This window comes from Geotrypetes seraphini, chromosome 7, assembly GCF_902459505.1.
Source record: "Geotrypetes seraphini chromosome 7, aGeoSer1.1, whole genome shotgun sequence".
Lineage (NCBI taxonomy): Eukaryota > Metazoa > Chordata > Amphibia > Gymnophiona > Dermophiidae > Geotrypetes > Geotrypetes seraphini.
The window spans coordinates 31,354,461-31,374,025 of NC_047090.1; the positions used below are offsets into that span (position 1 = coordinate 31,354,461).

A 19,565-nucleotide genomic window follows, 5' to 3' on the forward strand; every position below is an offset into this window, starting at 1 on the left:
AATTGATTCTTTCAGCACTAGCACTGGACATGGTGTTACAGACAACTGTTTTCCTTTTCACTTACACCTCACAAGGTAGGAAAAAGAGTAGCTATTCACAACCGGAGGAGCAGAGAACTGTTTACCATGAAAAAAACAATTTAGATACAAGGTTATGATGAGAATATCTGCAATACAACTGACCTCTCCTATATTTCCTGTTATCGACACTTGTGTTTTTTGGCAATTATGGATCTCTTCAATCTCAGTATACTGTCGGCCATTTTTTAGCTTAATGAGATTAGTTATTCCTGGGCTTAGTGGGGTCCAACTATTACAGTAGTGAACCTATTTAAGAACATTTCAAAAGTAAAAGGGGGGTGCTGAAAAGTTCTCAGCCGAACCAAAAAGAAAACGAGGTGGGTATGGTTCAATCAATGATCTGAAACAATGTCAAAACATAGAATTTTGTTTCTGCAAATTGGCACTTAACGAAATAAGATAACACTCTTTTCAGCTACAGTGGCAAAATAATGCTCAGAATTTAGGAAGTTGGTTGTTTGGGCTCAGAACTTTTCAGCACCCTCTCATATGTAATAAAAGTGAGCTAAGAGTAGGACAATCAAGCCCTTGTGACATCACAGATGAGGTTGGCTCTTATTGGTGGAATGAGGCATTATATCAGTTCTGGTTACCTGAGACTGAAACTCTTCACAGTACAAAGGGGTGCTGGAAAGTTCTCAGCCCAACCAAGAGAGAATGAAGTAGATATGTAATAAAAGTGAGCCATGAACAGTACAATCAAGCCATTGTGACATCACTGATGAGGTTGGCTCTTATTGGTGGAATGAGGCATTATGACATCACAATATCAGTATCGGCTCTGGTTACCAGAGACAAACTCTTCACACTATGAGCGGGTGCTGAAAAGTTCTCAGCTCAACTAAAGAGAGAATGACATGGATACGGTTCATTGAAGCAATGTCAAAAACAAAGAAGCTTGTTTCTGCAGATTGGCACTTAATGAAATAAGATGACACTCTTTTCAGCTACAGTGGCAAGATAACGTTCAGAATTTAGGGAGTTGGTTGATTGAGCTGAGAATTTTTCAGCACCCCCCTTGTAACTGAGGGGCACAGCACCTACTGTATGTCAGCACATCATCTTGGTCCTTCCTCCCTAGTGAGCACTTTTACAGAATTTTTTTTTTTAATGTGCTCATAATTTCCTAGTACATAAATGACAAATCTAATACTTGTCAAAAGAGAGAAGAGGCAATTATTAAGGTATCTTGTTTTGTGCGTACGGTTTTTATTTCACATTTCAAGTTTAATATACTGCAAATAAGACTATCTGCAGTACATGGGTTATATCATAAAATAGGAATAATATTAGCAGTTGGGGGAGAAGTAAATTATACAAGAAGGCCTAAGTTACAATATTCACAAAAAATGGAGAGGGGAAAGGGGATAGTTACCTTAAAATGCACATGAAAGAGAGGCTGTGTAAGAAATTAGGCTGCCTTTCATGCTAAAGCAGAAGAGACTGGTATCCACGATCCTATTTTTAACTTGACTTTTCCTAGTTGTTCGAAACTAATCATGTCACGGTTTCCAATTTTATCTACTGAAGGAGTTCTGCTCTTCAATCTGGCAATCAGGCTGTCTGGGCACATAACACACAAGGAATCCTCCAAGCCTGTGAATTACTCCGGGGTGTGGTGGATACAGTTTTGCATTTTTGCCATGTCCTCCTTGTATTTGTGCAAAGCTCTTTGAAACATTCCTGCACAGAAATAGCCCAGATCCCAGGATACAGACATAATTGCACCTGGGCCTCGATAGAATCCACAGCCAACCTATATCAGAAATGCAGGTAAAGGCCAACAGATTTAATGTAGCATCTAAAGCCAGTAACTCACCACAGGGAGTGAAATAAATCAAAGTACACATTCATTTAAGCGCCGGAATGTGAGCACATGGAAATGCGTGTGTACACTAGACTCGGGTGAATGATAGTTAAGGCGAGTCCAAGGCGTTGAACTGCATATATGCAACGAAACCCCATCCAGTTTAGTTCTCGTGATAAATCTGGTGACGCAAAATATTCCTTGAGCTGCATGGGACAAATTTCAGCGCTTTTAGACTCTGCGTTACCTCCGTTTTAAATTAACTTATTATAAAAATTGTCATCCAAATAAGTCTGCTCACATTTGGGGGCTGCCGAGGCTCTTTCCTTTGACATAAATTCTTGATTGGTTCATGTTGGAAGTTTTCATACATGAGATGAAAGACTAATTATAGCAAAATCACAGATGAACTAAAGCAATCTCACAAAACACCATCATAATCCGACAGCTGCAATATTAAACCATCTTAAGCAAGGAGTGCATTGCAGGTAGCCCAGAATGCGATTGTTTGAACTCTGTTTCAATTAAGAAAGAGTGATCATGTGACAGAATGCTATATATCTTTGTATTGATTATAATTAGAACATCAAATCCTTTATAAATTACTGGTCACGGTGCATCTTTGTATACACAATAAGGCACCGAAACATTTGATGTTGCGCTCGGCGACTCACGATGACCTACCTATTCCGACAGTGAAACAGCTGCGGCTAGCTGTGTCTTGAGTTGGCATATTTTCTTGTGTGGGTCCTCGGGAGTGGAATAAGCTTCCGGGATATTTACGACAGCAAACATGTTTGAGAAGTTTTAAGAAAATGTTGAAGAAACACCTCCTCTGTAAGATGAAATATGGGACTTGGTTGACATACTTAAATTCAAACCACTGTGCTTTAAAATTTAGAGTCTTACTGTTAATGACTTTGAAAAAAACAACAGATTTAATGAAGGCAAGGAAAGGGCAAATTATCTGATCTACTACTAGTCTCGCACTTGTAGAATGATTATCAACAGGAAGAAAGATGTGATGCTAAACCACACAGCGGTATCACGTGGTGAAACTTTCAGCAGCTGCAGATGAAGGCCTCTAATTTAAGCACCAGGGCGGCTATCTGTAACTTGCATACTGCAGAAAACAAGACTGAACTGGTTGTCTCTGTACGAAGCAGAAAGCAAAAATTATCTATGGCAACTCTTTGGTGAGTGAAGCTTAAAATAACTCACTAAGCAGGACAAACATATTTGTCCTGTAAGACTACCTTTGCGATCCAAAGTGCCTATGTATAAAAGGTTTGGATTTTTTTTCCCCCATACTGAGAAACACACAGATTCTGAAAATATTCTAAAAGTTGAACAGCCTCACAAAATGATTATTAAAACTCTAAAAATCATAATTGCAGCTATAGAAATAATTTTGTTTGAAACTATCTCTATGCAAAATGTAATATCTTCACAGTACTTGAAATTATAATAAAATAGCATGAAATAAGCTGGTCAAATTAAATCTAGCACTGCATAGATTAGGTGGGTGAAACGCCCTACCAAACCATCATTGACAAGAAGACTGCGTATCAAAATTTAAAGCTAATCTTAAGACATTTATGTTTAAAGATGCTTTTGATATAGAAATGATTTCAACATCTGCATTCAGGACTACGTTCTTTTCCCCTTCCCCTCTGTGTTACGCTAACCACACGCTAAATACGAATGCATGCATGTTAGTCTATGGACGCGTTAGCGGTTAGCGCGCAAATATTTAGCGCGCTCTAAAACGCATAGCGCACCTTAGTAAAACAGGGGGGTTAGTTTTTGGGGGGCATAAAATATCATGAAATACAACCAATCGCATTATTCATTTACCTTCACCTAACACAGGGGTCCTTTTACTAAAGCTGCGGCAAAAGTGGCCTTAGCGTGCCCCTTACGCTGGTCTTTCCCGTGCGCTAAGGCCACTTCTGCCGTGGCTGGAAAATGGCACAATTTCCCCACTTTCTGAATTAGTGGCCAACACGCTCATTTTGCCAGATGCGTGCAGCCATTATAAAAACTTAACGCCTAAGGCCAAACTGCCGCCTATTTTGTAGGCCTTAACGGCCCATGTGCTAGTCAATTAGCTTGCAGTAATAACTCATGCATTAAACCTCCCCCCCCCCTTTTATCAAGCCACATTAGGTTTTTTTTATCGTCAATCACTGTGGTTAAAGCTCCGACGTTCACAGAATTCCTATGAACAAAGGAGCTTTTACCACAGCGACTGGTGATAAAAAATGTAGCTTGATGAATTACGGCTTCTATAGCTCATCCAAAATACGGCAATAAAACTTATTCATAAGATAGGGAAATATGATCATGTTACTCCCCTTCTGAAAGAAGCCCACTGGCTACCTATCACACACCGTATGTACTTATAAAACACTTATGCTAGTCTTTAAAATCAAACTCTCGTGTCTTCCACCCTTTCTGGATAAACTTATCATCCCTCTCTGCCCTTCCCGGACTCTCAGATCAGCAGATCAGAACCTACTATCTGTTCCCTCCATCAAAGAATTCTATTATACCAGGAAAACTAACTTCTCCGTAGTTGCCCCAACTTTATGGAATGCCTTGCCATCCCAACTCCGTCACGAAAATCTTGACAAATTCAAGACTAAACTAAAAACGTTCTTATTTCAAGATGCATTCCACAGCTTCTAAACTTCTCATTCTCAAAAGTCTGCCAACCGCTTTTAAGAAGCGACCCAATTCCTAATGTTACATCCCTTTTCTCCCTTCCTTTTCTTTTTAACTCAAATTTTTTTTTAACGATGTAATTATCTACCCATTCCTTTCCCTTTCATCCCCACTTTCATGTTTATCTATGTAAAATGTCTTTTAATGTTCACTTTCCTCTCTTCTATAAGTATTATTTTAATCTTTTATCTTATTTTAGCATTGTAAACCGGCTAGATACTTGTCGATGGTCGGTATATTAAAAATAATAAAACTTGAAACTTGAAACACTGTCATGCCCAGTCTTCAACCCTAACAACGCCCCCCCACCTCTTCTCAGGAAAATAAAAATTATTTTGTTAGCGTGCAGTATATATGCGCAAAATGAAAGATTTACCACATGACGCCAGCACACATCCTGCGATAAAAGCCTTTTTAATGTGTGGTAAGCATGTACTAGCAATTACCAGTTTAGTAAAAGGTTTAGCTTTCAAGAATCCAAGTCATTCTACAAGACAGCAAAATGGAGTATGTTTTGAAACTTAACTAAAATCAGTCTGTTCCCATTTGAAAAAAGGCTGACAAGAGGATGCCTCAAACTACAAATCGCAATTAAAGCTGCAGCTGCAATTAACCCTGGCCATGAATGAAACCCACCCCTGCCTTAAAAGGATGAAAATCCTAGCCATCTGAGGCATTGCACTTATTCCGGCTTCAGGGTCACGTCAACCTCGCACACAGCTGGATTATGTGACTGCCTGGATGCAGAGATCTAAAAATGTACACGGTGTCCTAGAACGGGTCACTGCAAAAACAAACACGAGTTACGCAGTCTAAAGTCCACTGTAACTTGGTAAACATACAAGCGTTCACTTTTTGACACCATCTTGAATTTTCATTCCAAAAGTTTCAAAATTATTGAATGCTGGCTTTCACACAATGATTTCTGAAAAATAACTACATCTAAAACCCAAGTATTAATTACATTACATTACATTAGTGATTTCTATTCCGCCTGTGCCTTGCGGTTCTAGGCGGATTACAATTAGAAGAGATCTGGACATTACCGAGAGAATTACATAACAACGAAACAAGTAGGTTACATGTTGTGGTAGAGAATTACAAATTAGAGGATATCTGGAATTTTTCCGATAGAATTACTTAGCAAGATTCAGTAATTACAGGATACAGTGGAGAATAACAATATATTCGGGTAACAGTAGAAAGTTACCTTACTTTGAAGGGATAGGATTGTTGGATAGCGATGGGTGATGCTTATTTGGGAATCTAATATTTTTGGCAGGTGAGGTTCAAGGAGTTGACTGATGTGTTATTCCCGGGGGAGAGAGCATGTGCGATTAGGGAGGAGATTAGTAAGTAAGGACGTGTTTTTTGAATAGAAATGTTTTGATTTCTTTTTGAAACACTTTGATGTCTGTTGTATTGATCATCAGATTGGTGATGGTGGGGTCAATTTTCGCTGCCTGTGTCGCTAGAAGGCTGTCGTAAAGTTTCTTACGTCGGGTATGTTTTGTGGTGGCATACAACGGACAAGAAAGAAGGGCCAACTTGCGTTAAACTCATAAGAACATAAGATTAGCCTTAATGGGTCAGACCAATGGTCCATCAGGCCCAGTAGCACGTTCTCACGGTGGCCAATCCAGGTCACTAGTACTTGGCCAAAACTCAAGGTGTCGCAACATTCCAGCATCTCAAAGAATAGGAAGATTCCGGAACCCCAATGAGAGCAACATTCCAGAGCTGAGATTGTGATGTCATAATGCCTCATTCCTCAGAGCCTCAAAGCCAGCCTCATCAGTGATGTTACAATGGCTTGATTGTCCTATACTTGGCTCACGAAAGAACATAAGAATAGCTATACTGGGTCAGACCGATGGTCCATCAAGCCCAGTAGCCTGTTCTCATGGTGGCCAATCCAGGTCACTAGTACCTGGCCAAAACTCAAGGAGTACCAACATTCCAAGCTACTGATCCAGGGCAAGCAGTGGCTTTCCCCCATATCTTTCTCAACAACAGACTATGGACTTTTCCTCCAGGAAATTGTTCAAACCTTTCCTAAAATCAGCTACTCCTATTGGTTTTAAAAATATTTCCCTGTAACTTCGAGTGTCCCCTAGTCTTTGTAATTTTTGACGGAGTGAAAAATTGATCCACTTGTACCCGTTCTACTCCACTCAGAATTTTGTAGACTTCAATCAAATCTCCCCTCAGCTGAAGAGCTCTAACCTTTTTAGTCTTTCCTTATACGAGAGGTCTTCAATTCATCATTATGGAAGAATACAAAAGTTTTATAATTGGGAATTAAAATTTAAGACTTCCAGTGAAAAGACAATATATTAATACAAAAATGTCAAACATTTATTTATACATTTATAAGTTAGGGGAAGAGGGCAGTCTACCATCTTTGTTGTTTTCTACTAAACCACCTAACAAAAACACTTTAATTATAGGGCCTGTCTGCCACTGTTGGTGATGAAATGTCTGACCAGCCCAATCCCAAAAATAGATTTAAGGCCTTTCATGGCAACTTGCATTTTACTGTAAACACCCAGTGCGAACACTGAAAGGCATACCTCATACATAAAATAGGGGATAATTCTCTTCCCCCTGACGCTCATAGGAATTCTGAGTGTCGGAGCAGCTTCAGAGCATTGGCACTCCGGGCCACGGTAGAGACTTCTACTGTGGCTTAGTATAAAGGGGGGGGGAGGGGTGTCTATGAGACGCTAACATTTATATTCCTATTTTGAGTGGAGGTGGCATTAATGCCCAATGCCAAAATTCCACCCTAAGGGCTATTCTGTATATTCCCATTAACTCACATAGCCCACATTTGCAATATTTTATGGGGGCGGAGCTTGAGCAGAACATGAGATGGGGGGTCTCACTTGCACACCACTTACAGAATATTTCATGTTAAGTAAGAATTTTAGGGCATGATCATTCGCATTAGTTCTATATTCCTTTTATGTAACAGGCTTCCTGACAGGTGCAGTTTCAAACATGGCTGGGTGAGGAGATTGTGGCGTAGTGGTTAGAGCTATAGCCTCAGTACCCTGAGAGTGTGGGTTCAAACCCTGTGCAAGTCACTTAATCCCCCCACTGCCCCAGGTAGATTAGAGAGATTGTGAGTCTGCTGGGACAGACAGGGAAAAATGTTTGAGTAGCTGAATAAATTCATGTAAACCATTCTGAGCTCCCTTGTGAGAACAGTATAGAAAATTGAATAAATGGTGTGAAAACTTTCAGCCTCTGATAACCAGAGCTGGTATTATGACATCATAATGCCTAATTCCACCAATGCCTAAGAGCCAGCCTCATCAGTGATGTCACAATGACTTAATTGTTCTATACTTGGCTCATTTTTACTACTCTGATTTCTAGAGTGGTGCAGTGATTAAAGCTACAGCCTCAGCACCCTGAAGTTGTGGGTTCAAACCCTGTGCTGCTCCTTTTGACTCTGGGCAAGTCACTTAATCCTCCACTGCCCAAGGTACATTAGACAAGACTGTGAGCCCACTGGGATAGAAAGGAAAAATGCTTGAGTGGTATACAATCCACAAGTCCCAATCCCTTTTGTTATCTGGATTTAAGCACCCAAAACTTACTCTGTTGAAAATTTCCTCACCCCATTCAACAGGTTAGGGGCAAAGCCCCTGCTCGGCCTACACCCCTACCAAATTTGACCAGACTGTTGATTATTTGTAGACATTATCATGTCCCCAGATAGATGGTCAGACTAAATCATTGCCATGACACTTCGAGCCCTGACTGAAATATACTACCAAATGGCAAAATGTAAGCGCCATCTACCACAGTAGATCATGGGGGAGAGACACGGTATAGGATTAAAAATATTAAGTAAGACATGACAGATAATGTAACGTACACATACCTTTTGATGATTCCCCACGAGGGACAACTGTATCCTAAAGTCAGTGAAAGGCAACCAACCTCTCTCAAGGCCTACTGGACCCTCAGCACACATTTTTTTTCTAACAATCCATCGGTCATAATATTAGAAACTTTTCAAAGGATTCAAATGGATTCAAGCTGTTACATATCATCACTCCATTATGAAATTAAAGTGCTCTTCAATCCTCTTGGGCACATGAAAGCCATTTTCTTGCCATGGGATGTACGATTCTTTTAAGAAGGCAACTGCTGTATCTCCTCATTTCTATATTCTAAACATATTTTAAAGATTTTAACAGAAGTATGTTCCGCACAAGGGGTTCTCTCTAGGCTAAATCCAGCTGTGACCCCCCTACTACATAGATAAAATGTTTCTCAGCACATTATGTGCCATGAATGCTCATATGCACCAGATTACACGAGTAATGAGAAATGAAATAAAATACTGATGTCACTCTTCGGATAGTAAGACAAGAGATGGTTTTAAAATGCCAAGATAGGAAACAATTTATTATAGAGAAGAAAAAATTTCTCATCCAAAATATAGAAATCTGTACAACTTTTGCCACGATCAATATACATGAACTGTACAAATTTACATCAGTTCATAATTTACTGGATAAAAGAGAACAAGGCTCACAAAATAGAGGGTGGGGGTTTTTTTTTTGGGGGGGAAAGACTTTTACCAAATTAAGTACAAGGAAGTAACAAGATCTCTACTTTCCCAAGGGGGGAAAAGGGAACATTACTGTCTTAGAAAACTACAAGCCAGCAAATTTACAGGTACCTACAGCTGGTGCAAACACCACAGTTCAGACAGTGTCTTTATTTATTTTTTTAATGCCTGTGAAACTTGTTAACACGGTGGACCCTTTCCGATTGATAGGACCAACAGATTTTTTTTTAAATCACTTTTTCTATATACATTTGTACATATTTTCAGTGCAAAGTCGAGTCATTCCAATACTTCTTCCAGTATTTTCAGAACTCCAGTTCACACTGCTGAGCTGCCAGAGTAAAAGTAACAATATTAGAATTTAATTGTGCAAATTACTCTGTTAGCGTCTGCAAAGAGGAACTTTCTACGTAAACATTGGGCTTTGGATCAAAAGGACTGGTGAAAGCAAAAAAAAACTCTTTAAAATTGTCATAAAAGAGTGACTATCTTCGTAAGATGTCATTCCCAAGAAAAATTTAATTTTAATCCACTCGACTCACAGGCTATTAAATTACTGAAAGGTACTGTCCAAACTGTGGCACTTTTTTTTTTCTTTTTTTTAAAGGTCACAATATTTTGTGCCAATCTTCACAGCTGTGACATCATTTGAACTCTGTAATCCATCCCCATAGGAGCCCTCCCAAAGTAAAGCCATATTTATCCATCCATTATAAGATGATCCAGTGATAGACTATATCTTAACCCGATACAGTCATCATATTGTAGGTTTTTGAAGGGCTCGTTCTGCCCAGGAGCAGTTCATCTTTACAGCTGATCCTGCTCTCCACGATGGCCGCGCTGCCATTTTGGCTGTTGCCCGCTGCAGGCGCAGATTCATATAGCACACAGATTGACCCGTCTTCTCCAATGCGATAGGACACTTCGAAGGGGTCCACCCACAGGGTGAGCTCGCTCGGCAGAAGCTGAAACAGCTGCTGGCTGCTCAGTCCAATCTGCCGGGCGGCCTGTCCAATCAAAGGATCCATTTTATGGTTGATTCTTATACAGCGGTATCCCGAGCCTTTGCAGGGCTTTTCTGGAAACCAGTGACACTTATAATGTTCTGGAAAAAGAAAAAAAAAACAACACAGTGATTTACTTTGGTTCTTTTCAAATTTAGAAGTCTCTACTGAAAATATGGTGTGCATTTTCTTTTTCATGTCTTAACCATGCTTCATTTTATATGCATTGCAAAGGATCTAAATGGCAATCTCCTTTCCCAAACAGAAATGGCTGTGGTATGTAATTTAGAAATTTTGCTCTCAGGAGTAGAGAATGACACGGTGATGAAATTTGTCACCATTCCCGTCCCTGGGGGAAACCATCTTCGTGTCATTCTTTAAGGGGAGAGGGAAGAATCAGAGTATGAATGGGCTCAGCCACTGACCCTCAAGTCTTGAATGTTGGTGTAGAAGGACCAGATGGTCAGAACATAAGACCATAAGCGTTGCTATACTGACACAGATCAAAGGTCCGTCAAGGCTAGGATCATGTTTCCAGCAATGGCCAACCCAAGTCACAAGTACCCGGCAGAAACCCAAAGGGTAGAAGCATTCCGGGGCCGAGATTGTGATATCATAATGCCTCTTTCTACCAATGCCTAAGAGCCAACCTCATCAGTAATGTCACAATGGCTTCATTATCCTATACTTGGCTTACATAATAATCAGAGTATGAATGGGCACAGCCAATGACCCTCAAGCCTTGCATTGAAGAATGCTGGTGTAGAAGGACTGAGGTTGAGATAGACACTAAAGGATGACACGGGATTGTTTCCCGTGGTTATCCGCGGGGACGGGGACGGTGATGAATTGTGTCACCGTGCCATTCTCTACTCAGGAGATTTGATCAGACAAAAATATCAGTGATAAGTAGTTTTAAGCATTGGTGGATGTCAAGGTTTCCATTTGAAGAACACAAACATTCTCATTGCAGTCTAAGGCAAGATCTCCTATACCAGTTATCAAACTTACAACTAATTTAGTCACTCTTCAAATAAAAACTTCTCAATACTGCTCCATAGTACACACATTTTCCTATAGCAAGCAACAATATAAACAGCAACCCCTCAATCCTACATATGGCACTCAAAGTTGCATGCACAAATTATGGGTGTATGACCAATTTGCAGGTGTAATTTAACTGAGTAATGAGCCAATTAGTGACTAACAGGGCATTATCAATGACTGGTGCTAATTGGCTACAATTTGGATTTACATGCTCAGCTTGCTAGGTGATATTCTATAAAAATTCATGTGTAAATCTTTTATGATGTAACTGAAAAGAGGCGTGGCTAAAGGGGGAGGGGCATGGGTGCACCAGGGGTATTTACTAACGATGCACATACTATTACAGCATTCAAAGGATCCACACTTTATTTACACACAAAGTTTTATACCAGGTTTCAGGTGGTGTAAATCCTTGCGCCCCAAGTAGGACTGGATCCCTGTGCTTCAAGTTATTCTGTACGACGCCCACTTCACAGTGCTGTTTGTAGAACAGCACTCAGAATTAATTTGTTTTTGGTGCTCAGATTTGGGTTAAAAAAAGGGGGGGGGGGAATCCCACTTAAGAGAAAAGAAAAGACACACAACATAGTGGGGAAAATATATACATAAGATTTGATTTGCAGGAGTGTGTGGTGCAGTGGTTACAGCTACAGCCTCGGCTCCCTGAGGTTGTGGGTTCAAATCCTGCACTGCTCCTTGTGACCCTGGGCAAGTCACTTAATCCCCATTGCCCCAGGTACATTAGATAGAGTGGGAGCACTCCGGAATACTTAGGAGAAAATGCTTGAGTACCTGAATAATTTTTAATCCGCATAGAATTGTAGGATATATGGAATACAAATTATTATTAAAAAAATAATAATAATAATAAACTTGAACATAGTATTCAGATGAACGGAAAAAAGGTTTATTATAGCAATTCTTGGTTGTAGTAACAATGAACACTCATCCAATGTAGTTAGCATTTAAATGGGGAGGACCTGACATGGTCCATGTTTCGACCAAACTTCTTCAGGAGTCTCAATTGAGCCACTATTTGTTAAAAAAATCATTGGAGACTAAACACGTGTGTGTTGCACTTTCACGCCGTCTTGGCGTACAATCGATTACTTTCCCACCAAGAAGGCCTGAACGTGCGACACATACATGTTTGGTCTTCATTGGGGTTTTTTTGTTTTTTAACAAATAGCGGATCGATCTGGACTCCTGAAGAAGGCTCATCCATCTGAAACACGGACCGTGTTGGGCCTCCCTATTTAATTAACTCTGAGCTGCTTATTAAGTTGAATTTCACCTTCATATTGTTTCTTTTGAATGAAGTGCTGCTTTATTTGCCTAATTGTATATAATCTTGCACACCGATGGTCACGCTTGCCCTAAATTCTAAATTATGACACCTAAAAAAAAAAATCGGTGTTGATTAGAATGGCGTTTAGTGCAATTCTGTAAAAAGCACGTGCTGTATATAGAATCACGCTTGGCGGCTGTATGCGTCACTAACTTTAGGCACATTCGTTTAGGACGAGAAAAACTAAGGTCTAAATACCTGCACCAAAGTTGTGTGCTGATCAGGCATATTCTATAACAGGGGTAGGGAACTCCGGTCCTCGAGAGCCATATTCCAGTCGGATTTTCAGGATTTCCCCAATGAATATGCATTGAAAGCAGTGCATGCAAATAGATCTCATGCATATTCATTGTGGAAATCCTGAAAACCCGACTGGAATACGGCTCTCGAGGACCGGAGTTCCCTACCCCTGTTCTATAACAAATGTATGTAACTTTTCGGAATGCCCATATATAGAATTTGGGTCTTGGTGCACATACAGATTATAGAATACTGTAGTAATAAGTGTAACTTAATTGTTAAATTAAGTGCTAAATGGTATCAATAACTGGCTGTAAGTGGAGTTAGTTGGCGCAAATTTTCACTAATTTCCAGCTACATGCATAACTGCACTTGGCATTCCATAAATCTAGGCCCAAATTCTCTAAACAGTGGCATAAGATAGGCGGCTTTAGGTGCCCTACTGCTGCCTAACTTGATTGTTTAATCGGCGTGGTAACTGACTGCGTCATTTAAAACCAAATAAAATGTCATTTAAAAAATTATAGGTGCCTACAAAAAAGGACGCTGTAATTGCGTATAGGCGCGATTTACGCCAGAAATGACCTTAGGCGTAGGTAGGAGCCACTGTAGATGCGATTCTCATCAAACACAGGCACCGGGAATGTAGGCCTTCAAAGCCCTGGCCTTTATTACCAGCGCCTACATTTAAGTATGTACGCAATTCTCCAAACGGTGCCGTAGTGTGATCGACCCGCGATCGGCAGCAGTTTTTTTTAGGCGGCTACTGATGGAGGCGCCATTTGCAGAATCCGGCCCTTAGTGAGTAATTTCTTTAGCATGCGACCCACCGCTAGGGGGTGTAGACGTGAGAGGAGCATGGGCAGAGGATCGGAGGTATACCCAGTACTTTTGGGCCCGAGTTATAGAATACCGAGTTAGCGCAAAGTTAAGACATGTAACTGTAGACTTGCGCATTTTGTAGCAATTACGTGCTTAATGGCATTATAGAATTTGCACGTAGAACATACTTTAAGCATCTAATTTTAGATAATCTTTTGAAAATTACTCCCCGTAGACACAAAGGTAGAAAACTCATTGAGTCACTTCCAAAACTGAAATAGGTAATGATTTGCTTAACCAAAAATGTGTAATTTTAATCTTCACAGAAAGCATCGTGATATCATGCTACTTTATCAGCAAAGTAAAATTTATTCTAGAAACTCTCCTTCCCGTTCCTTCCTCCTAAGGATCTTGGTTGCAAAATAACTAATCAGCTAGCTAGAGTGTGTTGGCTTAGCTTGATAATCGAATTCAAAACAGCAGCTGAAAAAGTCTATATAGCAAACTGCATATGGAGGGCTTGTTTTCTTTCACATCATGATCGGAGCTAAGTCACAAACATGCTTAAGACACTGTTCCAGTTTTCCCTTTAATTCTCTTTCACACAAAGAGGAGAGGGTGGTGTAGGGATTAGAGCTATGGACTCAGCACCCTTAGGCTATGGGTTCAAACCCTGTGCTGCTCCTTGTGATCCTGGGCAAATCACTTAATAATAACTTTATTTTTATATACCGCCATACCACAAACAGTTCTAAGCGGTTTACAAGGGAAGAGACTGTATATAGACAGCGACATTACATAGAACTCTTGAAATTACATTGGCATGTTAAATGTTAAGTTTAATCTCAAATGCCCCAGGTACCTTAGATAGCCCGCCGGGACAGATAGGGAAAATGCCTGAGTACCTGATTTGTAACCCGTTCTGAGCTCCTTTGGGAGGACAGGCTAAAAAATTTGAATAAATAACCATGTACAAGAAAACACATATGTACAGGCTTACATAAGAACATGAGTTGCCATGCTGGGACAGACCGAAGGTCCATCAAGTCTAGTATCATGTTTCCCAAGGAGAAAAACAGATTTTTTTTGTTGCTTATCCTAGGAATAAGCATATGATTTCTCCAAGTCATCTAATGACTTATGGACTTCTCTTTTTAGGAAATTATCCAGACCTTTTTTAAACCCTGATAAGCTAACTGCTTTCCCTACATTCTCCAGCAACGAATTCCAGAATTTAATTACACTTAGTGAAGAAATATTTTCTCTGGTTTGTGGGGTGTACGTGGGTGGAGGAAAAGAAGCCAAACTATCCAGTATTCTTGTTGCCAAACTGGTGCTGGAAAAAATTATATTGTTTACAGGGCTTGATATCCGTTGTTACCCTTTAAAAGGAACTTGCTGTAGAGGCTGGTTCAGAGACATCACAGGCCTCATCTTCAGAGATAACACACCAGAAATGTCTCAAAAACTGAAGAACTATATTTCTCCTTTTTTTTTCTCAATATTTTGAAGGATTTCCCAAAATACCAAAGTGTTCTTTTCATCAAATATTACAGTGCAACACTAAACGGTTGATTACATGTTTATTGTACTGGTATTACTATAGTGGGGGGGAGAGGTTTTTTATATGGAGGTACTATATTCAAGCTTTTTTGATTCTCACTGTGTATGCAATTTACACATTTGGGTCTGTGAACAAAGAGTGAGTGGAACAGCTGCTTCTCACTTGAGGAGCTTTAGACATGTAGGGTTTTGTTGTTTTTTTTTAAATCCCTCCTCTTAGCTAGACCAGGGCTGTCATTCAACTCTTGCCAACAAATTCCTCTTTTCTTTTTTTTAAGGAAGAGGTTGAATCCTCCTCCTTTGGCAATGTTCCTTTTTACAGCTCTTTCACCAATGAGATTAGGTTGCAGGAGTCTAACCCTCTACATCACAGAGCTTCTCAGTTTCACCCTGAGGCTAAGCAGGGACCATCCTCACATCTACCAAGTCCCTCCACTTGGATCTGTGTCAAAATAAACAAAAGGCGGAGAGAGTCATAAAGAACAGAGATACTAAAATGGTGTTTTTCCTATTTTGAATGTTCAGGGATAGTGTTATGCACACCTACACCCTAAATAGCTAAATGAATAGTACAGGGATACACTGACTCAGATGTTTGTTGATCAAGATCAGCAGAAAGCACAAAGGAAGCTTTACTGTCCCCTGCCTACAAGCCCCCCTCCCCAATGGATCTGCACTTCAGAACAGCCTAACAGAACAAGCCATCCCTCACTGGATCCCTCTGAAGTTGTGTTGTTAGGGTTTTTTTTTAATTACACAAAAAACCCCAATAGCAATCTCCCAACAATCCACAAAAATAGAACAGGATTATGTTTTGGGAGCGGGGTAAATGGAGCTGGCAACTGGTGAAAGTTAGATCTAAGGGCCGGATTCACTAAAGAGCTTTTTTCTCCAATCTCCTGTTGTGTGCATGACCCCCCCCCCCCCAACAAAAAAAAGTTGCACAGGTCTCTTTGCTCTCTCATCGCTGGACTTTATCGCCGACCCTTCCCATATATAACCCAGTAAACAAGCGAAGCTGACGACAACACAACAAAGCATTTCACTCTCTTGAATCCTCAGCGGCTCTTCCGCGTTTGGCATCCAGAGAACGGGGATGCACTTCACTCGTTCCTTCATGTTGCAACTTCTTCACCCACCTATAGCGTGTTTGCCAACGTTGTTGTGGGGGTGTTTTTCGGTAGAAAGCAAAGTTTCTGCAGGCAGACTTCGCCCGATTCTCTCCCCCCCAACCCCCAACACCGTCTTACCTGCTAGCAGCTCCTGCAGGCACTGGGTGAACGTCTGCAGCTGCCAGTCGTTCATGGGCCCCTTGGTCCGCAGGAACTTGGAAATGAAGCCCACGGCCGCGACGATCTCCGGTTGCATGCTGGCTCGGCCGTAAAACGGATGCATGGGGACGATCGGCTCGGGGTTAAGTGCTGGAGCTGAGGGGGGAGGGTGCAACTCTTTGGTGCGTTTGACGTTGGCTAGGTGTGTATAGAGAGAGAATAGAATATTTGGTTCGGGGAGAGTTTTTGTTTTTATTTGAGGAGTTCTGGGGAAACATTCGTCGTGGAGGTGAAGCGGGGCTTTTTCGCAAGCAGCTCGCCAGCTTAGGTCCGGCCAGGGCGCCAGCGCGCACCACCTCTCTCTGCTTTCCCAGGCGGCGGGACAGTGAGGAAGACGAGCGTCCAGCGGCGGCCTTTTATAGGAGCCCAGGGGGACGGCGACGGCGTCTCCGGGAGGCGTGGGAACCGCCGTCCGCCAATCAGGAGACCGCACCATTATGACGTAGAAGACCACGGGTCGCCGAGCGGACGTGGGGTGGGGGTGTGTGGAACTGACGTAATGGCATGGTAAACAAATATTGTGCTGGCCGCCGCGAGGAGCGGCCGTAGCGTGTGAGGCGAGGGGGAGCGCGAGCAGCTTTTTCGCGCTCTTTGTTCCCGGTTAGGGCGGGCGTCCCAGGGACTAACCGAACATGGGGAGTGCAATCACACACTGGTCATATTAATTATTATGTGTGTGTGTGTGTGGGGGGGGGTCTTATCAGAGAAACCTTTGAGCAGCTGCAGCCTTGCTGAATAGGAAAACACAGAAGGAGGAGAGTAGGAGATAAACGATACATCCTGGTTAAGGGAGAGGGGAAGAGAAGGAGGAGGAGGAGGAAAAGGGGGTAATCTAAAATGATGATGCACAGTTAATGATTCCCAAAACATAAACGGATGTTTGCCTAACGTTATTCTAACAATGGCATCATCTGTTTTGTAATAGGCAACATTGTCCAGCCAGAGAGAAAAAAACATTGGTGGAAGACAAACGCTGCCCAGTAAGGTGTTTAACGTTGCATCTGTAAGGTTACTCCTACACTTTCTTTTAAGTGTTGTGGAAATCAAGGAAACCATTTCAGGTCCCTTCTAATAGCTGTGCTGCTTTTGTGTGCCATTTTATTAGCCCTAACATATGGCCTTACTGGAGCAGATGGTAGATAAAAAGAGAGGAAAGGAGCCAGGAAGGAGTCATCCATTCCTTATAGTTCATACTCTGTGGAAACACTTGGCTGCTTCAGCCTGCTCTGCTAGCTTTTCACCTGCGAATACTAATGTTAAAAAATTAAATGATTTGTATGGTATGTTTTTAAAATGAAATTAATCATAAGAATATTGGGTGTCTTAGACCAGAGTTTCTCAACTCGGTCCTGGAGTATCCCCTTGTCAGTCATGTTTTTAAGATATCCACAATGAATATGCATGAAATAAATTTGCATAGAATGGAGGCTGTGTATGCAAATTCAATGTGGATATCCCGAAAACCTGACTGGCAAGGGGGTACTCCAGGACCAAGTTGAGAAACACTATCTTAGACCAGTGTTTTTCAAGCTGACCCTAGAGTACCCACTAGCCAGTCTGGCTTTCAGGATATCTACAATGAATATGCATGGATGCAAAACTATCTTGTGCATATTCATTATGAGCATCCTAAAAACTAGATTGGCTGGGAGGTGCTTCAGAACCAGCCTGAGAAACATGCTAATCTATCTCATGCATATTCATTGTGGATATCCTGAATGCCAGACTGGCTGGGTGTGTTCCAAGGACTGGACTGAAAACTGCTCTAGAAGAACCTACAGCAGTGTTTCCCAAGTCAGTCATGGAGTATCCCCTTGCCAGTCAGGTTTTCAGGATATCCACAATGAATATGCATGAAAGATTTGCATACAATGGAGGCAGTGCATGCAAATCAATCTCATGCACATTCATTGTGGATATTTTGAAAACATGACTGGCAAGGTGGTTCCTCCAGACCCAACTTGGAAAATACTGACCTTCAGCCTTGCACCTCTCCGAATTAAACTTTCAAGACCCTAGTAAACACCCCTTCAGATTTTGTGGATTAGACTTGTCATAATCACCCTGGCAACACCCCCTTCCAGAACATATAAATTGGATATGGTGCTTAAAACAATTAAGTTTTGTTTGTATCTACATAATGACAGCAATTTCCAAAAGCCATTCACATGGGCTTTCTGAAAATTGCCAGTAACTGTGCATGCTTTTGTTTCATTAAGTTTGTTTTGGCTGGCAGGATCTACAGTCTTGCTTAGACTGCAGCTATTTGCCACATCATCAGAAGCTGCTGCCATAAGCTACCCTCTAGTGTGCCTAATAGCTAAGCTTGCTCTGCAGGAACAGTTATTTTGAACTGATTGTGAGAAAGCTAGAAAAAATACCTCATCTCTCCTGCAGTTACAGATCAGCAAAACAACACTCTTCTTTGCCTAGTACTGAATGTAATGCATGTCTAAGGTGCATTGTAAAGTGTTTCCATACCTTACTTCTGCCCTTCCCATTCACATCTTCATTAGAGGAATGGAAGTTGTTTCTAGAGCCTAGAAAACAGAATGACAGACACACAGAATGTCAGAGCAGGTTTAAAGGAAAATGAGATGGCATCATTTATTACATGTGCCAGAAATTTTGTTGGCACTCATGAAGGGGAAATGTGAAAGAAAAAGGGAGTGGAAACAGGTATGGTTTTTGGATTATAAAGAGGGAGTTTCCTTCCCTAAAGAGGAAGGGGTGGCAACTTGTTACAAAATTCTCCTTAGGGCGGTATTTTGCTGACCCTGTTGCATTCTTCATGTATTGGATATGCTGGGGTGGAGCTGCCAGGTTGACTGGTTAGCAGCATGGCTATACAACTTGCTTTCATCTGCTCGGATGAGGAAGACAAGTAGAAAAGACACCCAGAAACCAAATATATCCCATTTCTGGGGTCTGACCCTCAAACATTTGCAGTAGAGTGAAACTCGACTATGAAACCAGCACAGGAAAATTGCCAGGGCATGCTCAA

At 41.3% G+C, this 19,565-nt stretch overlaps 1 protein-coding gene across 1 annotated transcript; it reads right to left on the reverse strand.

Moving 5' to 3' along the window:
• Nucleotides 1–9,011: 9,011 nt before the first annotated feature.
• Nucleotides 9,012–16,885, reverse strand: BTG1 (BTG anti-proliferation factor 1). The gene is made up of 2 exons (XM_033952553.1): nucleotides 16,481–16,885; nucleotides 9,012–10,311 (listed from the first exon to the last, which is right to left on the reverse strand). Exons 1-2 carry the CDS (start codon nucleotides 16,623–16,625, stop codon nucleotides 9,947–9,949), a joined length of 510 nt encoding a protein of 169 aa, XP_033808444.1. The 5' UTR covers nucleotides 16,626–16,885; the 3' UTR covers nucleotides 9,012–9,946.
• Between the last annotated feature and the right edge of the window lie 2,680 nt (nucleotides 16,886–19,565).